Raw genomic sequence first — 17,799 nt, 5'->3', positions numbered from 1 at the left:
CCTGGAGCAACAACAATGGCCTGGCTGCCCAGATACCGCCCACAACCCCACAAATATAAACCATTTGACGTAGGTTGACAGCTGTTTGCACTGGCCAAACTTTATGGCTATTGATTTTGCCCCGAATTCTTGACGCAACAGTTTGAAAGTCGCAGCTTTCACTTTCGTGGAGACGAGAGAAAAGGATTCGAGGCATAATACACCCACTGCGCCTGTCCTTTGTCATCTGTGTATTAGTGTGTTAGTGTGTCAGAGCGGCGCCTGCGCTGCATTTAGTTCTTCTCGAGCGGAAAAGTGGAAAAGCTCCATGGCCGCAACAGTTTGTTGCCGACGTAGGCGGCACCCGGAGAACACAGGCCACTTGCCACTGGAAGACCATCCACTCCCCAAAGGACACCAACCCACCCAATTCCATCCACAAAAACCTAGACAATGACCCATGCACATGCACAAGCCAAGGCGTCTCAGTTGGCTTAGCAAAAATTAATTTAATCACCCTGCTAGAAAAGCGAGAAAACTGAAAAGCGAGCTGCATGCTAATGTCGCTTTAATGAGTTCCCTTTCCGTCTGAATCGAGGGATTATGGCTCGGCACACAATGGGCTAAGCGTTGAGCTTTGCACTTTGGGCTGGCAGAAGGGGCTACTGCGCTAGTGCTGTTTTGCAACAGGTTGCCAATGGCATGCGGCGCTTTGAAAAACTGCCAACGGGCGGCCATTATTATTCACGGTACGAGAAGCCATTTTGAATGGCAGTCAGGAATGTAGGCAATAATAAAAGGGTGAAATAAAGTGCTTGCATACTTTGCGGCTCTGCCAGTTTAAACTTTAAAGAAAAAAGCCATTCATAATTGCAAGGAAATTCTTTGGTTAAAATTGTTTTACGTAAACTTAAGCTGTATAATAAATATAAGAAGACACATAAAATTAAAGCTGGGACAATATGAAATGGTAATGATAAAAAGCACCCCAAAGACATTTACCATCAATAAAAATCATATTTAACTCTTACATTTCATGTAAATCTTTATTTATTTCATTCATTGAATTCGTGTAAATTTTGTTGGTATTCATAGTTGTTTATTTTGTCATAGTTTTGCAGGCCTTTTCTTTTCAATTTGTTAGCAAGTATCTAACTATAATAAGTGGCGGCAAAGTTGCATTCAAAATGTCCATAAGTATTTTCATTCAGTTTATTCAGTTAGTTCTGAATGTAGTTTTGAATATGTACTCGTGTCACTGTCTTATCTCAACAGTTTTCAAGTCAATTTCATAAGATAAACAATTTCGATTTATGCCATAGATATAGAGTTTTTGGTATGTTTTAAAAACGAGTGAACTAAAAGCAATGGATGGATGGACAATGGGTGAACAAAAACAAAAGTCAATGAAATTTCATAAGTTTTTGATTCTTTATTTTTGATGTATTAACTATAAATTTTGTTTCCTTAGTTTTATGCTCGCTGTAAATACAATTTCTAGTTTCGATGTCGAGCTTAGCATGAGTTAGCCTTTTGCTTCGTTTTTCTTTTTTTTTTTTTGTGGGTGTGTTGTGATGCAATGCGGGGTGTGTGTGTGTGTGGACTATGGACAAGGCCAAATCAGATGGTTATCATAATAATAGCCTACTTAAAATTTGGTTTAAACGCTAATTTACACAAGATACAACTAAGTAATTAGAATTAGGCTTAAAAAAACAGACATTAGCACTGTACTTAGAACTAAGGTGATGTGTTTTTTTTTGTGATTTAGTCGAGTTTTTTGAGTTTCATCTGTAGTTTTATATTGTTGTGACGGATTTGAGTGTGTGGTAACTGAGTGTGAAGACAGTGTGTGGGCATCATCACCTTCGCGTCGTCGCATCATCGATATAAGGCAAGTTTAACAGACGGCAAATGGTAACAACAAATGTTCTTTTCTAGTGACGGTTGCTGCTCAATGCTTTCTCTTTCTCTATGTACAACGTTTTCAATATTGAGTAATGCTTAGATTTTGGTTTTCGTTTCAAGTCTAAGTCGAAGGCACTGATTCTGATTCTCTACTCGGTTCGGTTCGGTTCGTTTCTCAATTTAATATCTGTTTCTGGCTAAAGTGTGTAAGTATTTTTTATTTTGTTTTGGGAGGGGGCGAGGTGCAACGAGTTCGCGGCACTTGCAACAACTGTCACCGATTTTAGCTGAGCGTGCACATAAAAAATAATAATACATCATAATTACTAAAATGTAATTGAAATACGAGTGGTTTTACATTTAATTTCGTTGCGCTACATATACATTTATTTACTTTGTTTATTCACTAGTACATTGTAGTACATAAAATGTGCATGAGTGTATAGTAGTGTGTGTGTTTCTGGGGTATCTTCGTAATTGCTTTTCGTAATATACTTTTTTGAATGCTGCCTCGTTTTTACTAGATTCTGATTCTTTCGATCTTTAATTTAAATGATTCGCTTATGTTGTAACTATGAGTATGAGATGAGTTGAAAGCAGATTTTGCAAATGAGTTTTTCTATATATTTATTCGCTTGCGCTAGTTTGTGTGTATGTGTGTACAATGGTGGTGTGTATGGGTATGTGTATGCGTATGAATGTGCTTGGTTTGGTTCAATAATTTAATATAATTTAAATATTTGTTGTATTTAGTTTTGCGCTGCTGTTTTGAGGCGCCATTTTAAACAATAATTTACGTTAGGCCTTGTTTACTTATTGATTACTAGATAAAGCATTCGATATAACATAAACTTGCATAGATAGATAGTTGGATAGTTTGTAGGAGATAGCCGACCTAATTCTAGTAGCAGAACAGTTACAATAATTTCTCCTTGCCGCGCCCCTTGCAATTTAATTTATACATCGAAAATGGGCGGGCGGGCGTTTGCTCTCTCTCTCTTAGATTAACATTCATTTAGCATAGCTTATAGCAAATCATAATACGTTATATGCATATATGTATATAGTAATGTGTGTTTAGTATTTAACACAATATTGTTCTGTGTACACGCACACAAAAAAAACAATTTCGACAAAAAATAAATGGAAATAATAACATAAAGGTGATTTATATGTTTGTTGGTGTTTTTTTTTGTTTTGGAGGGGGAGAGGGGGAAAAGGAGTTTTGAGTTTTACAAAAACTAAGATACTACTCGTACAATATATCATAATCGGTATACAGTATATATATAAACGATATCGTTAGTGTAGCGTATGTGTATAGTAATAATTATCATTATAACATAGAGTTCAGTTTTGAGAGTTTATGTATCTCTCCCTTCGCTGCCAAGTGTTTTGTTGATTTCTTTTCAGTAACTACTTTTATTCTCGCTTGTCTTCACGTCGATGTCGTTAGGGGAAATATATTTTCCAGTCGATCCTTGCAGTATTCGATCCTAGGGCGTCTTCAGCAGCAGAATATCTTTCTTGCGCGTGCGACTGGCACTGGCATTGAGCCGCTGGTAGAAGTAGTTTCGCCCGATCTTGCGCTGCAGCTTGTACGACTTGCCCGCCAGAAATCTGGTGATGTCCAGCACATAGTCATGCACGTCCTCGTGATCCTCGAGCAAATGTATCGATATCACATCGATTTTCACTTTGTCGAAGGGCAGCGTCTGCAAGATCTGCAAGGCAAAAGTGTTAAACATTTAGTGAAAGTGTTTAGCAAAATGGAAAAGTCATGACAGTGACTTACCTCCAGCTCATGCCCCTGTACGCCCAGACTGAGCAGATCGTATTCGGTGCGCTCACATGCCAGCATGATTGTGTAGAGCGGAAAGCATTTGACACGCGAATTAAACCACGAGGTCTCCTCGTCGTGCAGACTATTGATGCGCACATCCTCGTTGTGTATGGTAATCTGTAAAAGAAAGCGAGCCGAAATTAGTCTTTGATAAAGCTTGGTTTTATGGCAGTGATGGGAAGTTAATTTGCATCTGCATAAAACACATATAATGAGTGTGCCACAGAAATCTATAGGGTTGTGAAATCACTTAAAAAGATGTCTAAAATAATTACTACGGTTTTCAAATCACTTATTAATGTGTCTAGAAGTATACAACATTGTATTTTGATTTCCGAAGCCTTAGTGGAAATGGACTTATTACAAAATATGTCTTTCCATTTTTACTAATACTTTTAGGCACCTTTAGTTTGTAGTTTTTGTAGCAACCCTGTGAAGAGTAATTAGCTTCACCTAGGGTATGCATTTGATGGTTTTCTTTGGTTTTATGCATTGAAAAATTAGTTTTTTACTGATTTTTTACTGATAAAAACTCACCTCTTTGGGATAGGTATTGGGCGAGACGCAGGCATGCACCACCTGCATGCGCGCCCGCTGGGCGTTCTGCTTCCTCAGTGTAAAGTACCAACGCGGCTCCGGCTCCACCAGCACGCCCATCCAGTTGAGCTGCTCACTCAGCCAGGGCGCCGTGATCAGATGGGCCAGCGGACCGCTCAGCGACTGGATCACCGCTCCGTTCATCTTGCCGCCCACCAGATCGGCCACATAGTGGGCCAGCTGATCGGCTCCACTGCCGCTGCTGTTGCCGCTGCCGCTTCCGCTTCCGTTCCCGCTGCCAAACGATGAGGCGGGGGAGGAATTGTGGGGCAGCTGCGGCGGTGGAGGACCCACGCCCACTGTGGCCACTGCTGCCGCGACCTTGGGCGACGCCTTGCCCAAGTACTTGCCCATGTGAATCTGGCGCAGGAATGCAATGAGTGCGGGATCGTCTTGTGCCACCCCATTCAGCTCGTAGTCGCGCGACATATTCAGCCGAAACTGTTGATGGCGAATCTCTGCAACAAATAGAGAAAAATCGAAAAAAGATCAGTTGCAAGTTGGTTGTTTGGTTTTTATATGGTGGCGGTAATTGGATTTAATTAAAACTTGTTGCACCACTGGACGCATGGCGTGTGTGGCTGAAACTCTGCCACGCTTCGCTGCCAATTGGAGCGCATTGACCACATTTGCATTGGCAAAATGAGTGCGCTTCAAGAGCGCACTGCTGAGTTGTAGATCTTAAGGTAATCGCAACTCTTGAAACATGTTTTATAGTTATTTTTAGGCCTCTAAATTTCAGTCAAGCGTATTTGTTTTTAATGTCTATAAAAGTGTACTAAAAGTTGTTAGAGAAAAATTTACAAAAACTTCTTTAAAATTTGTTTGCGATAATACTTCTTGAAATCTAGAGTAATTAAGTATTTAGCTAAATTTTAAGCAAAATACCAGTCAGTAGAAATAAAATGTGCAGGTTAATGTCAATGAAAATTTTTTCTAAAAATGTTCTAAATAATTTAAGTAAACCCAATGCATATTAAAAATTCAATAGAAATAGCCTTTAAATGCCAAAAAGTGTTATTTGTTGTATATAAAGGATATCTCCGACTTCTTGTGGTATACAATAGTTTCTAGGAATGTTACTCGAATTTCTATTTAGCCAAATTTTGGGCAAAATGCCATGTCAGTTTGGCATAAATTGTGCAGGTCTGGAGGTGAGAAATAGAGAAGTAGGAGACCCTGCCGAAGGTCGAGTGGAGGAAACAGCCACCTGGCAGCTACAGTGACCTCGCCTTGAAAAACAAAAGCGGCTCGACTTGGCATCGGCTTTTGGCCGTTGTGCCGGCCCATAAAGTATAATGAGCGCACGGCCTTTGATATTTAGCACATGACCCCATCATCGCCTCCACCCCCCTCTCCACCCAGTAAAACCGAATTTCCCCCGGGCCTCCATCCAACCACTTGAGTCATTTCAAAGCCGGCCCAACCTGTCCATAAAACCTTAGCAACAAAAAGCCAACGATTTGCCGTAGTTTTGTTTTTAGTTGCCACACTCCACACACAGTCATACATACATTCATACAGACTTGGGTTTTATTTGCTTTTCACACTTTCCTTGTGCCAATTTCCACTTTTTGTTTCATTTCGCTTTAACCTGGCCTCCGGCGAAACAAATCGTAAAAGTCGAAAGAAATTAAAATATATCAAATGTACTTGCAGCCAATTGTGGCCGCTAAAGAGTGCTTTAAGCCGTCTTACTTCTTTGGCAAAGGTAGCCGAAAAAGCCAAGGACCAAATTTACAGGGTTTTTTTGGCAAAAAGTTAAAGTTTGTTAAGTAAAAAATTGGGAAAAATAGCAAATCAATAGTCCATTGCTAACAAGATTTTAAACAAAAAAAAATATATATTGGCTATATATTAATATAATAAATATATAATACAAAAGATTTAAAAAAAAACAACATTAATGGACTCATAAATTGTCTTATAAACAAAATTAAACCGTAGACTGGCTTTATAGTTCAACGTAAGCTTCAGATCATTTATTTTCCCCACCATTTTCCAAGAATCTGCACAATTTGTCTAAAATTTTGCCAAATTTAAATTATGAATTGAAAACTTTTGACAACAAGAAATATAGGCAGTTGAATTGATCTTCCGTTTCGGCTATCTATACGTCATTATTTTTCGCTCCGTTTCGACAGACGAATTCACATCGTTATGGGCTAGCCGTTCGCCTCACCCAAAAACCAAGTCGTTATACAAATATATTTTAATATATATATTTTTTGTTTTCCGTTGGCCATTCAACGTAAATGTGCCATGCAAATTTTGAGGCGACAAACTTTTCTGTTTCGGTCGCAAAATGGCCATAAAGTTTATTATAATGCATATATAGAGACACAGATAGACAGCAAAAACAGTTTGCTGGCCATTTAGACAACTACTATAATTTAGCTGAAACGAAGAGGAGACGTTTTTCAGTAATTTCGTAAAAGGCCAAGTGAAAACTTGCACTAATTAAGGCGACAAAACAAAAAAAAAACCGATCGTGGCAGGGAAAGTGCCCAGTTGGGGGATATTTATGCGGCCATTAGTTGTGGAAATCTGATAGCCGATTGATCGCATTACACCAAACGATTAGAAGTTAAATGAATTATTTGATCATTTGTCTACCAGCATAGAAAACAACCCACCTCCATTAATGATCTTATATACACCGACAGCTGTGCAATAAAAACCGCCTTAAACCGTTAAATGCGAACACATGTAAATCCGATATAAATACTATATATAAAAACCGAAAAATGAAAATGAAAAGAATGAAATGGAATGGAATGGCCTGATGGCTTGATGGTGGGGAAAAAGAAATCTGCCCTCGGGCGCAGCAATTTCGGTGTCAAAAGCTGGCATTTCTAATTTGCACAAGGGGTCGTCGTCGTCGTTGTAGTTGTCGGTTTTTTTTCAGGGTGGGCAAGACAAATGACAGGGCAGAGCCAAAAGACCCGAGCCCGAAAATTATATTCAATGGCAGCGGACATTACCCAAAAGGAATCGTTTAATTGCGGTTAAGCGGCGGGCAAACTTTAAGTCGAGTTCACAGTCGCTCGTCCTGAGGCGGCGGTTTATTCAGATTATTCAGGGGTAGCAGCGAATGAGGGGCGACTTTTGCCCTGCCACTGCACGCCCTATTCAATAATTCAACAAAGGCGGGCAGGGCAGGCAAATAAAAACACGGGGAAAGGGGAAGAGGAGGAAAGGCACAAGTAAAACCCAGAACTTTAATGCATTTTCAATTGCGGGCAAAAGTTTATTTTAAAAGAAAAGTACACACAGAACAAGTTGACCAAATTAAAAATACACAATCAACAGCATGAAATAATAACCAAATTATTGAAAAGATAATTTTGTAATTATAATAATGACCTACAGAACTTAGAAAAACAGTCCTTAAAAAGTTACAAGCTGAAAAATCAAAATGAAAATAATAGGTAAGAAATAAGCTTTTTTCCTAATCAAACTTTTGATTGAGTAAATAAGTTGTAATATAAACAGAGCTTAGAAAAAATAAAAATGTCAATACATGTATTTTAATGAAAAGAATATAAAATACATTTTAAAAAACCAACAATTTGTATTGAATTTAAAAGCAGAATTAGATGGTTGTAAATATTAAATGATTTCGATAAACATCATAAGTTTAAGTTATTGCTGGACCCTAAGAACTCAACTAATTTTCTGCAAAGTGTATGTCTATAAAAGTACCAAAAACTTTATCGCTGTAGTTTGTTTGTCTTTGTGTTTTTTTTTTAGGGCGCTGCGACGTGGCTGTCGTCGCGCAATGTTACCCTTGTTGGGTAATATCCAAACGGCCTGAAAATCGGGAACTGGATTGCGTGCCCGCCCTGGAAATAATGTTCCGCATGTCCTATTGCTAGTATATTGCCTAGTAGTTCAGTTATTGATTTGTGCAACGATTTCTGCCTCTTGTCTGCCTAGTTGTAATTGCTTGTTTGGCGCTATTCAAAATGGCCTGTTTCCATGTTGATAACGACGAATGTTCCTACATATAGTATATAGTACATGTCTTGCATGTGGTAACAAAGCAAAGCAAGCAACGCAAGTGCTGATTTATTTAGCAAAATGAGTTCGTGGCGGGAGTGAGTTGTGGGCCTAATCTAAGTGGGTCGGATCTTAATCACCGCCTGCAAAGCCCATTTAACTGTGGCCAAATGCAAAAAGGCCAATGCGGGGGCAAACGTCTGCATCACGTGATCAGGTGAGAAGTGCATTTAGTGTGGAGCAGAAAAATTGCACCTTACAAATGTCTAAATACTTAGGTCTATAGACTTAAATATCTTAATTTATAAAATATAAAAGCATGTAAGGTGTTGACCATAAATGTATACACACAAGATCCAATAACTTCTTCCAATTAGGAATTGATACATGGCAGCCAAGCACTCAATATGATATATGACCCCAATTGAGACGTGCCAAGAAACCTTTAACATAATAAATGACCCCGTTTTAATGTGTTAAACGTTCCCTTAGCCATTTATCAACCCTGATTGAAATATCTTTCAACGAAATCCCGATAAAGCAGGCAGGCAGGCACAGGGCAGTTGTTGTTCTCCGTAGTATTAACCTTATCGCACGCTGGGCAATTTCCCAAGGAGAACCCACACGTCGCCTAAGAAATTGCGCAATTGCAATGGCAGGGCAGAGAGGGTTGCAAAATCCGAAACCCACATGCGGGTGTGCCTTGCTACTATACAAAAAAGAAAAAAAAAAAAAAAAAAAGAAAATAAGTAGAAGAAGTCGCTGTGTGGCGCATGCTGTGATAATGCCATTTGAGCTTTGCTTTTCAAATTGAGCACTCGCTGCGCATTTGACGGTGCCGTGTTCTGATGATGATCATCTCCGCCGGAGCCACACGAACGAACCACAGTACCACTTGCACCACATCGACGAGCCGCAGCCCAGACGACTACAACGACTACTCTCTGCGGGGGTGGATTTTCTCGCCAGCCATTTCACCGGCTTGGGGGCCACGCAATGCAACAATGTTGGCAACTGCACACGAAAATTATGAATCACAAGGCAAACTAAGCCGGCAGTGGGAGTAGGGGGGCCCTGAACTGAACGACATCCGGTGGCAAGTAGGGGAGGTTACTACTTGCACACAGAAAAAATACCTACACAAATTCTAGTATTTGTATACTAAGTCTAGTATATACATCAGTTAGTTTAAGTACTAACAAAATCAATAAACATCTATTTAAAGCAAAAATATTACAAATTTTAAGTGTAGCCACGAAATAATCAAACTGTTCTATATCTGTTTGTTATTAGGTAAAGTTACTACTTACACACTGAAAAAATACCCACGAAAATTCTCGTATTCTAGTATACTTGACGTAGTATATTTACATTATATTTTTTCACTGCTAGCAAAGTCCATAATCATTTATTCAATTTCGTTTTTAGTATTTATAATTTTATAATAATTTAGTAGTAATTTTATAATTTTTTGTTTATGCAGAATAAAAGTCTAGGTATAATCTACAGTAGTTAAAACTGCTTAGAGGCAGTAAGAGCAAAGAGGGGCTTGTCAAGACTCCTCCGCCCTTTGTAACCTCCCTATAAACTCGCTGCGTGCTTAACGGGAATTAAGTCATTAGTGGTATGTAGTGGTGTGTCCCTATGCAATAGAGTTCAAGTTGTAAATTTCAATTAAAGTTGCAATTTGCAAATTGTCACCAATGAAGGCCAGACGACAGTGACGACGACGACGACATCGTGTAATCACCGCAAGTGTGAAGATAATGCCTTCTTAACATGATTAATGCTTTGACCTTTGGCTGCGTGTTTGATACGGAAAGGCAAACATGATGAAAATGCACAGAGATAAAAGGGAAATACTTTTTAGGCAATACATATATATAATCGTTGTACTATATTATCTATTGTTATAAATTGTGTAAGCAAGTATTAAAAAAAACTATATATTATCCTTAAAAACAAAAAAAAAACTTACACACTCTAAAACATAAATGGGTAATGGAATATAAGTTTATAACACAACACTTTCTACTTTCTTGTTAATGAGCCACACAAATGGGGTAATACGCTTTGAGGTACTTGTTATGGTCGTCTTCTTTTTTTTCGGCTACCGACTACTGTCAAAGGTGAGGCTAATGACACTGCACCTGGCCATCTGCACCACAGATATATATGGTGCCTCCCCCTTTTTGGTCACGAGTCACGAGCCATGTCAACAAAAACAAAACAACAAGTGAAATGCGGCAACGTCGCCCAAAAGGCGCGGCATGTGGCGTGTGAAGATGGCAACAGTCGTTACCAGTTACCAACCAATCAGTTAACAAAAAAAAAAGTGAACGGTGAACAGTGAAAGTCAGCTAATCGATGACTAAGTAATCACATGGCGTCGATAAGTAGGCTATGCTTGGATTATGGCACAAATCAATGCAATCCGAGGGTGGAATACCATACAGTACATATAGAAAATCATTTCATTGAACATCGACATGTGTTACACATTCAATTTAAATGGAAATATGTTGATGGAATGTGCTATAAATAAATTTTACTACTTGCTATATTGGTAGAACCAGTTCTTGGCAATAAATGATTTTTTCAGCCAGTTTGGCAAGTAGCAAACATATCGAGAAACGTTTAAATGGTAAATACCAGCAGTTAAACCAAAGTTCAATAACCTCGCTGTATTCAAAAGTAGTCAAATAGATTAATTTTAAATCTGACTAAGATAATAGTAAAACCAAATATCATATAATTAAAGAAAAATTAATTAAAACGCCAAGGATTATGAAAACCAATTATAATGTTAAAACTATGCTCTGGTAAATAAACTAAACTACCAATTTATACTTGGGATAATTGCCACTCAATTTATTTAAATTAATCTTTAACTAATGGTTTTTTTTTATGCAAAATCATTGCCTAACTTTCCAAGTGGATAAACATACAGGCCTTATAATTATGGCAATTTTATTTGTAGCTCTATAATTATTTCTAACTCTTGTGAATTATAGAATTTTTATATAGCTTCCTTAGTTAGATTTTCCCAGCGAAATGATCACCACATTCTTGAGTCACTCGATCACATTCCCCAATTACAAAAATGCCGCCAAACATCAAATGCAATTTCCGATTCCGAATCTCTCCCCAGAGAAAAACGCAAAAGTGCTTGGGTCATTGCAACAATCAAAACTGGAACGTGACTGTTACAACAAATCTAGGGATTGGATTGTGGGGGACCATCATCATCATCATCATCACCACTATCATAGTCATGAGAATTACAGAAGTGCCGAAGAAATGGAAACAAAAAGCGGTCGAGGTTGAATTTGTAACAAAAAGAGCGTAGGCAAGCAGAAAAAATGGTATTTGGGTTCTGAAAAGTCATGGTCAGAGGTTTATCAGCTTTGGGAATTTTGGCTACCTCCAACGACACACATTCCAAAAACCGAAAAATCCATAAAAAAAATTTGTCACTTTAATAAGCGCATTTCGGTTTGACTTTGGTTCTGTCAAGTGCATGATTTGAAGAAATTTTCAACTTGAAAACTTCAAACTTCTCAACCTCAACCTTTGTTCCTGCGCACGGAACGTGTTCAATTTGTATTCAAAATAAGAAAGAGCAGAAGAAGAAATGCCTAATTTATGATTATTTTTGTTTATGAATCCGTCCTTTGCTCGTATAAACCTAATAGAGCCATCAATAAGCCATAAAAATGGGGCTGTCCAGCAACTTCAGTCGACAAGTGACACGCCCAACTTGGAGACATCAGCAGACCTTCGTCGAACCCATTCGAATCGAATTAAAATGAAAAACCAGCCAAGTCTAGTCGACATGGCGACGTAAAACAAAAAGAGTCGGATATTTCAGCCAATAAGATGTTGAATTATAACCCCTTTTGAGCACTTAACTGAGTGCATGAAATTACAAATTTATAGCAAGAAATCAGCAGCAATCATCATTTCGATTTTATACAGCTTTTAATGGCAATAAACCACAAGGAAGAAGCAACAAAAAGTGACAGAGTCAAGCCATGAATTTAATAACAATTTTGATTTATACACCGAATCAAAAGTGTGGAATCTGGAATCAATCAATAAATTGTATGCATAAATAAAATTCGAAATTCAATAATAATTTGGATATTTTATACAGTTTTTTACCACAAGGGGGGAAAAATGACAGATTCAAGCCAAAAATTAATAACAATTTTGATATGTGCGTTATAAAATATATTTAATGGAAATGCCTAAACAAAATATGAAATTTAATAACAAGTTGCATATTTGGTAAGCAGACTCAACAATACATATTTGTTTTCTTATTCTTAAAACCCATAACTTTTTCTTTAGAGAAAAAACTGAAATATATAAGGTGTAAACTTTATGGCAAGTTTCAAAAACTGTCTTATTAATACAAATGCAAATCTTGTTTAATCAGCTGGGGAATGGCGCTGTTAAAAATCAATTCCTTAAAAAATTTGCATAAAAGTCTTCAGACATCGAGTGAGAGAAAAAAAAGAGGAAGGAAGAAGTTGGCGCTACGGAAGAAGTCAATGTGCCAAAGGGAAGCAAACAGTCAACGTCAAAGCGAAAATTGCCAACACCCGAGTGGAATTTTAAAATGCCTCTTCTTTAGAAGTGGATGTTGTGGATTTTTACAGCTGCAACAACAATGGACTGACATTGATTTTTTGGGCTCTGGTCTGGGGTGTTTACTCTTAGTAGCCCTTAGTCACTCTGTTGGGTATATATGAATCATCCAATAATACCCGGCGCCAGCATTGACGATCATCCATCGTCAGCGAGCGAGCTCACATCATATGCAAAACAATTTCGCTGGTAAAATACTTTCCGCTTTCATTGAGCAAGCGAGCGCCAGAGGCAATACGAATTAAGCAAATTTATTTTGTACTTTACAGCGACGACGAGTACTTTGTACAGCGACGACGAGTTCGCAACGAAAATTTACACACAGGCATTCGGCGGGCTGTACTTCTGTAATTTGGTCGTCTCGGCGACAACAAAATATTTTAGCGAATTAAAAGAAATTGCCCCATCCGACAGCTGTCCGCGATCTGGACAATAATGTGGATAGATGGCCAAGCTAACTAGGTGCGTCATCGTCATCGTTCGGATCTAGACAAGTCACAAGGTTTACGATGCGGATCATTCAAGGGAAGGCTTTGTTTGAAACGATAGAGATAGAGCTCGCGAACCCAGAATTTTTCTTGCAAATCAACAGCTTATCATGGCACTCTTTAGACATTAAATATTTGCAAAAATATTTTCTTATCGGGTGGCTAAGTACAAAATGTTCTATAAAGCTTATTAATAACTAAGGAATGTGCATTTCCAAGAATACTGGTTAAGAACATGGCTTTTGGTATTTAACATCATTTTACTCAATTGTGTTATTTTCTGGGGGTTTCTGCAAAGATATTTTTATATGAATAAAAATTTGCAAAAATTAAACATTGTTTTAAAAGTAATTTACCTAGTTCACCTGAACAAAATTCTTCCTTCTTTTTTTTATTAATATACTTATTTGTTTAAGAAATTTAAAGTTCTATTTTATTGTCTACTCCTTTACATAATAGTACTCTACTCTACTCCTACTCTATTATAAAATATATATTTTGAAAAGGATTGGGAGGGTACGAACTTTGGGGTATGGTTTTACTATGATAAAAGTAAGATTCATTAGAATTCTTAAAGAGAACCCACAATAACTTCTCTCTTGTTACCAAACACCTATTTAAACTCTTTCCAGTTAGTCAACCAGCCATAATGGCTCCTCAAACGATGGCAAGTATAGTTATTTCTACAATGGCAATTAGATATTCCTCTGACGTTGGAGGCGGTTGTCTTTGAAGCGGAGGCTCCTCCAAGCAGCACGTGTCTGGGCTGCCTCATCGATGATGGCAACGTTTTGGGGCAATGACAACAGCAACAGCAACAGCGAAGGCAAAGCAAACAGCAGCGACAGCTGCGATGTTGCCCTGTTGCCAAGCGATTATCGACAGGAAGCGCCACTGCGCCCACGCCAAAAAGATATTGGCAAAAATAAAAAATGCAGACCTTAAATAAACTCACAGAGAGGGGAAACTAAAAAAAAAACGCAGCGATCTATGACACAAGATGCGCTGCTACTGCTGCTGCTGCTGGCCAGTTTTAGATGAAGCATAAACTAATCTTAAAAGTGTGCCCACTACGGGGAAAGGACAACCTTTCCAAAAAAGACAATACAATACAATACAAAAAAAAAAGTGGGAGAAACGGATCTTCAGGCAAGGCAAACACAGCCTACATCCGGTTGGAAAAAAATTGTATTTGGGTAAAACGCAACCCAAACCAGATGACATATGCCAAAGATATCAAATTTAAATAAGTAAACACTGTACAGGATATGAATACCATAGAAGAGAAGAGGACTCACCTGTCGTGTCCATGTAAACTATTAGTGTGGCAAAGACGGTCGCAAAGGAGAGCAGGCACAGGGCGATGGGCAATAGCTGGCGATAGGGCGAGGGATTCAGTCGGGGATCGAGCTTCTTGGCTTTGCAGGAGGATGATCCAGATGACCCAGTTGCTCCGCCAGAGGATCCCCCTCCTCCACCCGCACAGCCCGCTGCCGTGAGATGATGATGATGGTGGTGATGATGGTGCTGCTGCTGCTGATGGTGCCTGTGCGGATGCTGATTCAGCTGCGGTGATGTTCTCGCCCGGGATTCCACACCTTTGGATTTCGGGCAACAGTGTAGCTGCTGCTGCAACTGCCTGCGGCAGCCGAGTGGGCGTGGAAAGGGGCGAGGATACTGTGCTAACCGATGGCGAACTGATCACGCTGCTCAAGTCACTCTGGTCACCACCTCCTCCTCCTCCTCCTCCTCCGCCTACATCTTGGTGATGAAGCCTACTCGTCGTTGATGTCGTTGTTGTGTGTTTGTGTCGCTGCTGAACATGATCCGTTTCATCAATGCCACAGTCTTTGGTTGTTTGCCGAGTCTCCTTCTCCTGCTTGTCCTGCTTTTCATGCTGGCCAAAGTTCACCTCATCCACGTCCTCGCATTCAATGTCATCATCGTCATCCACTGCCGCATAGTTTGTTCGCACGGGCAGGGTTTTCCTGGACTCCGGACTGATGGCAGGTTGGGCTGATGATGAACTACTGGCTGGCGTGACTTGCTGCTGGTGGATGCCGCTCAGCGTTCCCGATCCCGCACAGCTTCTGCTCAGGGTGAACTTTTTGGGTGTGGCCTTGGCATGCCGCCTGCTCGATCGCTGCTGCTGCTGCTGCTGGTGATGATTACTACTCGTTTGGTGCTCCTCCTGTTCCGCCAGCTGCAGCTGCTCCACCGCCAGCGCTGGATGCGCCGAGAACACTTGCTGGGACATTGCTACACTTCTGGCTTACGATCTCGTCTGGGCTCGTCCTCCTCCTACAGCAGCCGCATCCTGGAAAAGAAACAGAGCAGAAAAGAGAGAAGAGAATCCAATTAGTACCAAAACGCAAAACTAATTTCATAAAGTGCATTGAACTGAAGCATTCTCATCTACACACGGACAGCATCCTTACAGCCAAACTCTCCATATGTCTGGCAATCTTTTGTCTGCTCCTTTGCTGCTTTGCTCCTTTGCTCCTGCTGCTGTCTGAGCTCATTTTCAATTTTTATGAATAGGCAAAAATACAGACCGAAAAAAACTCAAACTCAAACCCAAACCAAACCGAACCCAAGAGCAAAAGTCGCTGCAAGACGCTTCAAGACCCGAGCCCAAAAGAAATTGAATACAAAACTCCACCACCTGTCAAAAATCGAGCAGCAAATGCCAGACAAAAGCCGGGTGCGACAGAGACGGGCATACGGCAGACGTAGAGCGAGAGGGAGGGAACGAGAGCGGTTGATTGCCAAAGAATTTCAACAACAACGCGAGGTATTTTGTGAACCAAATTAAAAAAGACACAGAACGAGCGTAAGCGAGCTCCGCTCCGGAGGGGTGAAAATGCATTGCAGCGAGGCATGAGAATTATAAATGGAAAAGCATTGAAGACGACCAAAAAAAAAATAAAAGAAGGCGATCGAGGGCCGCTGAGAAGGCGGAGATCCACACACAGTGGAAGTGCCAGCCGTTCTGTGTACTAATGTGAGTAGTAGTAGTACCTACAGCATGGTTTAAATAATTGTCCTGGAGTTTAATCTTTTTTTTTAATTTTATGTCTGTATTACTAGGGAATATTCATTTAAAAAATGTTGTGTACTGTAAGTAAGTAGCCCCTAGGACACCAAAATTAAAAAAAACCTTTGATGATCACCCTCAACATCTATGCTGGATTAATTATTTTAAGGCCCTAATAATTTTTCAATATCGTTGCTATAATTTCGACCGCCACTGTATTGGTGTAGTATAGTGCCGTGTACTTGTGCGCCTGCGCAACAGACGCGCGAACGAGAGAAGCCATGCTCGGCTTCAATTGGAGCGAGTGAAACGGCATGAATCGAGTTCATCAACTGGCAGTGGAAACAGCAGATGTTTTTCCAATGTTTGGCGGCTGTTGCTGCTCTTGGGCTCTTATTCATTCTCGCTTAACGTTGCCCTGCCCCCCAAAACCAAAAAAAAAGGTATGCACAAATTAACAAGAGATTTGTAGTGGACCAAGCAACAGGCAGGGATTGCAATTAAGTGTATTTAGCAGAAGAGTATTTACTCCTAGCTATAAAATCCTTAGCCTCTGTTCTATATAGAAACCAATTTTTAACGTTCTGGTGCTCATATGACTTTATTCTTTATATAATCCCTAAAACCCAAGTGTTGTTTTTTGAGAACTTGTTTTATTAAAAAAGCATGTTTCTAAACAAACTAAATCTTAAACAAAATCTTTATAAAATCTAAATAAGACCACATATAAAACCATATCCCTACAATCTCTTTGTAAATTTAAGGGTATTTCAGCATCTATTTGGAACTGATAAACCTTTCATTCATGTAATTCCTTCTTTCTTAGTTTTTTGCTTTATGAACCACAACGTCGTCTTCTGGGTTGGCCGATGTATTGGCCGTAGTATTTTTTGCTCTGCCATCGATGATGACTGCCTCGTAAAGCTCCTTTGTGCTAAGGGCAAGGCTGCCACTGCCATCCATCGAGTAGAATCGGAATGAGAATAAGAATCAGAATCAGAGCGCTGACCAGCAGCAGCGGAGTGGAGTGAAGTTGTGGTTGCATTGACTTATGTGCAGATGCCGCCGCGAGGCATTCGCGCATTCATTATCCATTACGCGTGCGCCCAGTTCTTGGTTCTTGGGATCCCCATTCTCAAGTCCACAACTTCTCCGTCATTTTCCCCTGGAGAATGGAATATGTTTTGTATGTTTTGATTTACTGGAATTTATTGAAACATATCCCAAGCAGCAGCAGCAGCAGCGAAGAGCTGGTCTCTGCAAGACCTGTGATTAAATGCCCTGCTGTTGGT

The 17,799-nt window shown here is 39.6% G+C and overlaps 1 protein-coding gene across 1 annotated transcript in view; it reads right to left on the bottom strand.

Moving 5' to 3' along the window:
* Nucleotides 1–1,386: 1,386 nt before the first annotated feature.
* The window catches only part of LOC128262505 (protein Star), a 31,812-nt gene continuing 15,399 nt past the window's right edge, over nt 1,387–17,799 (bottom strand). Inside the window, 5 exon segments of the mRNA XM_052996808.1 lie at nt 1,387–3,611; nt 3,683–3,847; nt 4,268–4,785; nt 14,769–15,105; nt 15,107–15,787. Of these exon segments, the coding sequence (XP_052852768.1) occupies nt 3,384–3,611; nt 3,683–3,847; nt 4,268–4,785; nt 14,769–15,105; nt 15,107–15,727 (1,869 nt within the window). The 5' untranslated portion in view covers nt 15,728–15,787 and the 3' untranslated portion in view covers nt 1,387–3,383.

The sequence above is a fragment of the Drosophila gunungcola genome, unplaced genomic scaffold, assembly GCF_025200985.1.
Source record: "Drosophila gunungcola strain Sukarami unplaced genomic scaffold, Dgunungcola_SK_2 000001F, whole genome shotgun sequence".
NCBI classification, from domain to species: Eukaryota; Metazoa; Arthropoda; class Insecta; order Diptera; family Drosophilidae; genus Drosophila; species Drosophila gunungcola.
This window is presented reverse-complemented; position numbering and strand designations above follow the sequence as displayed.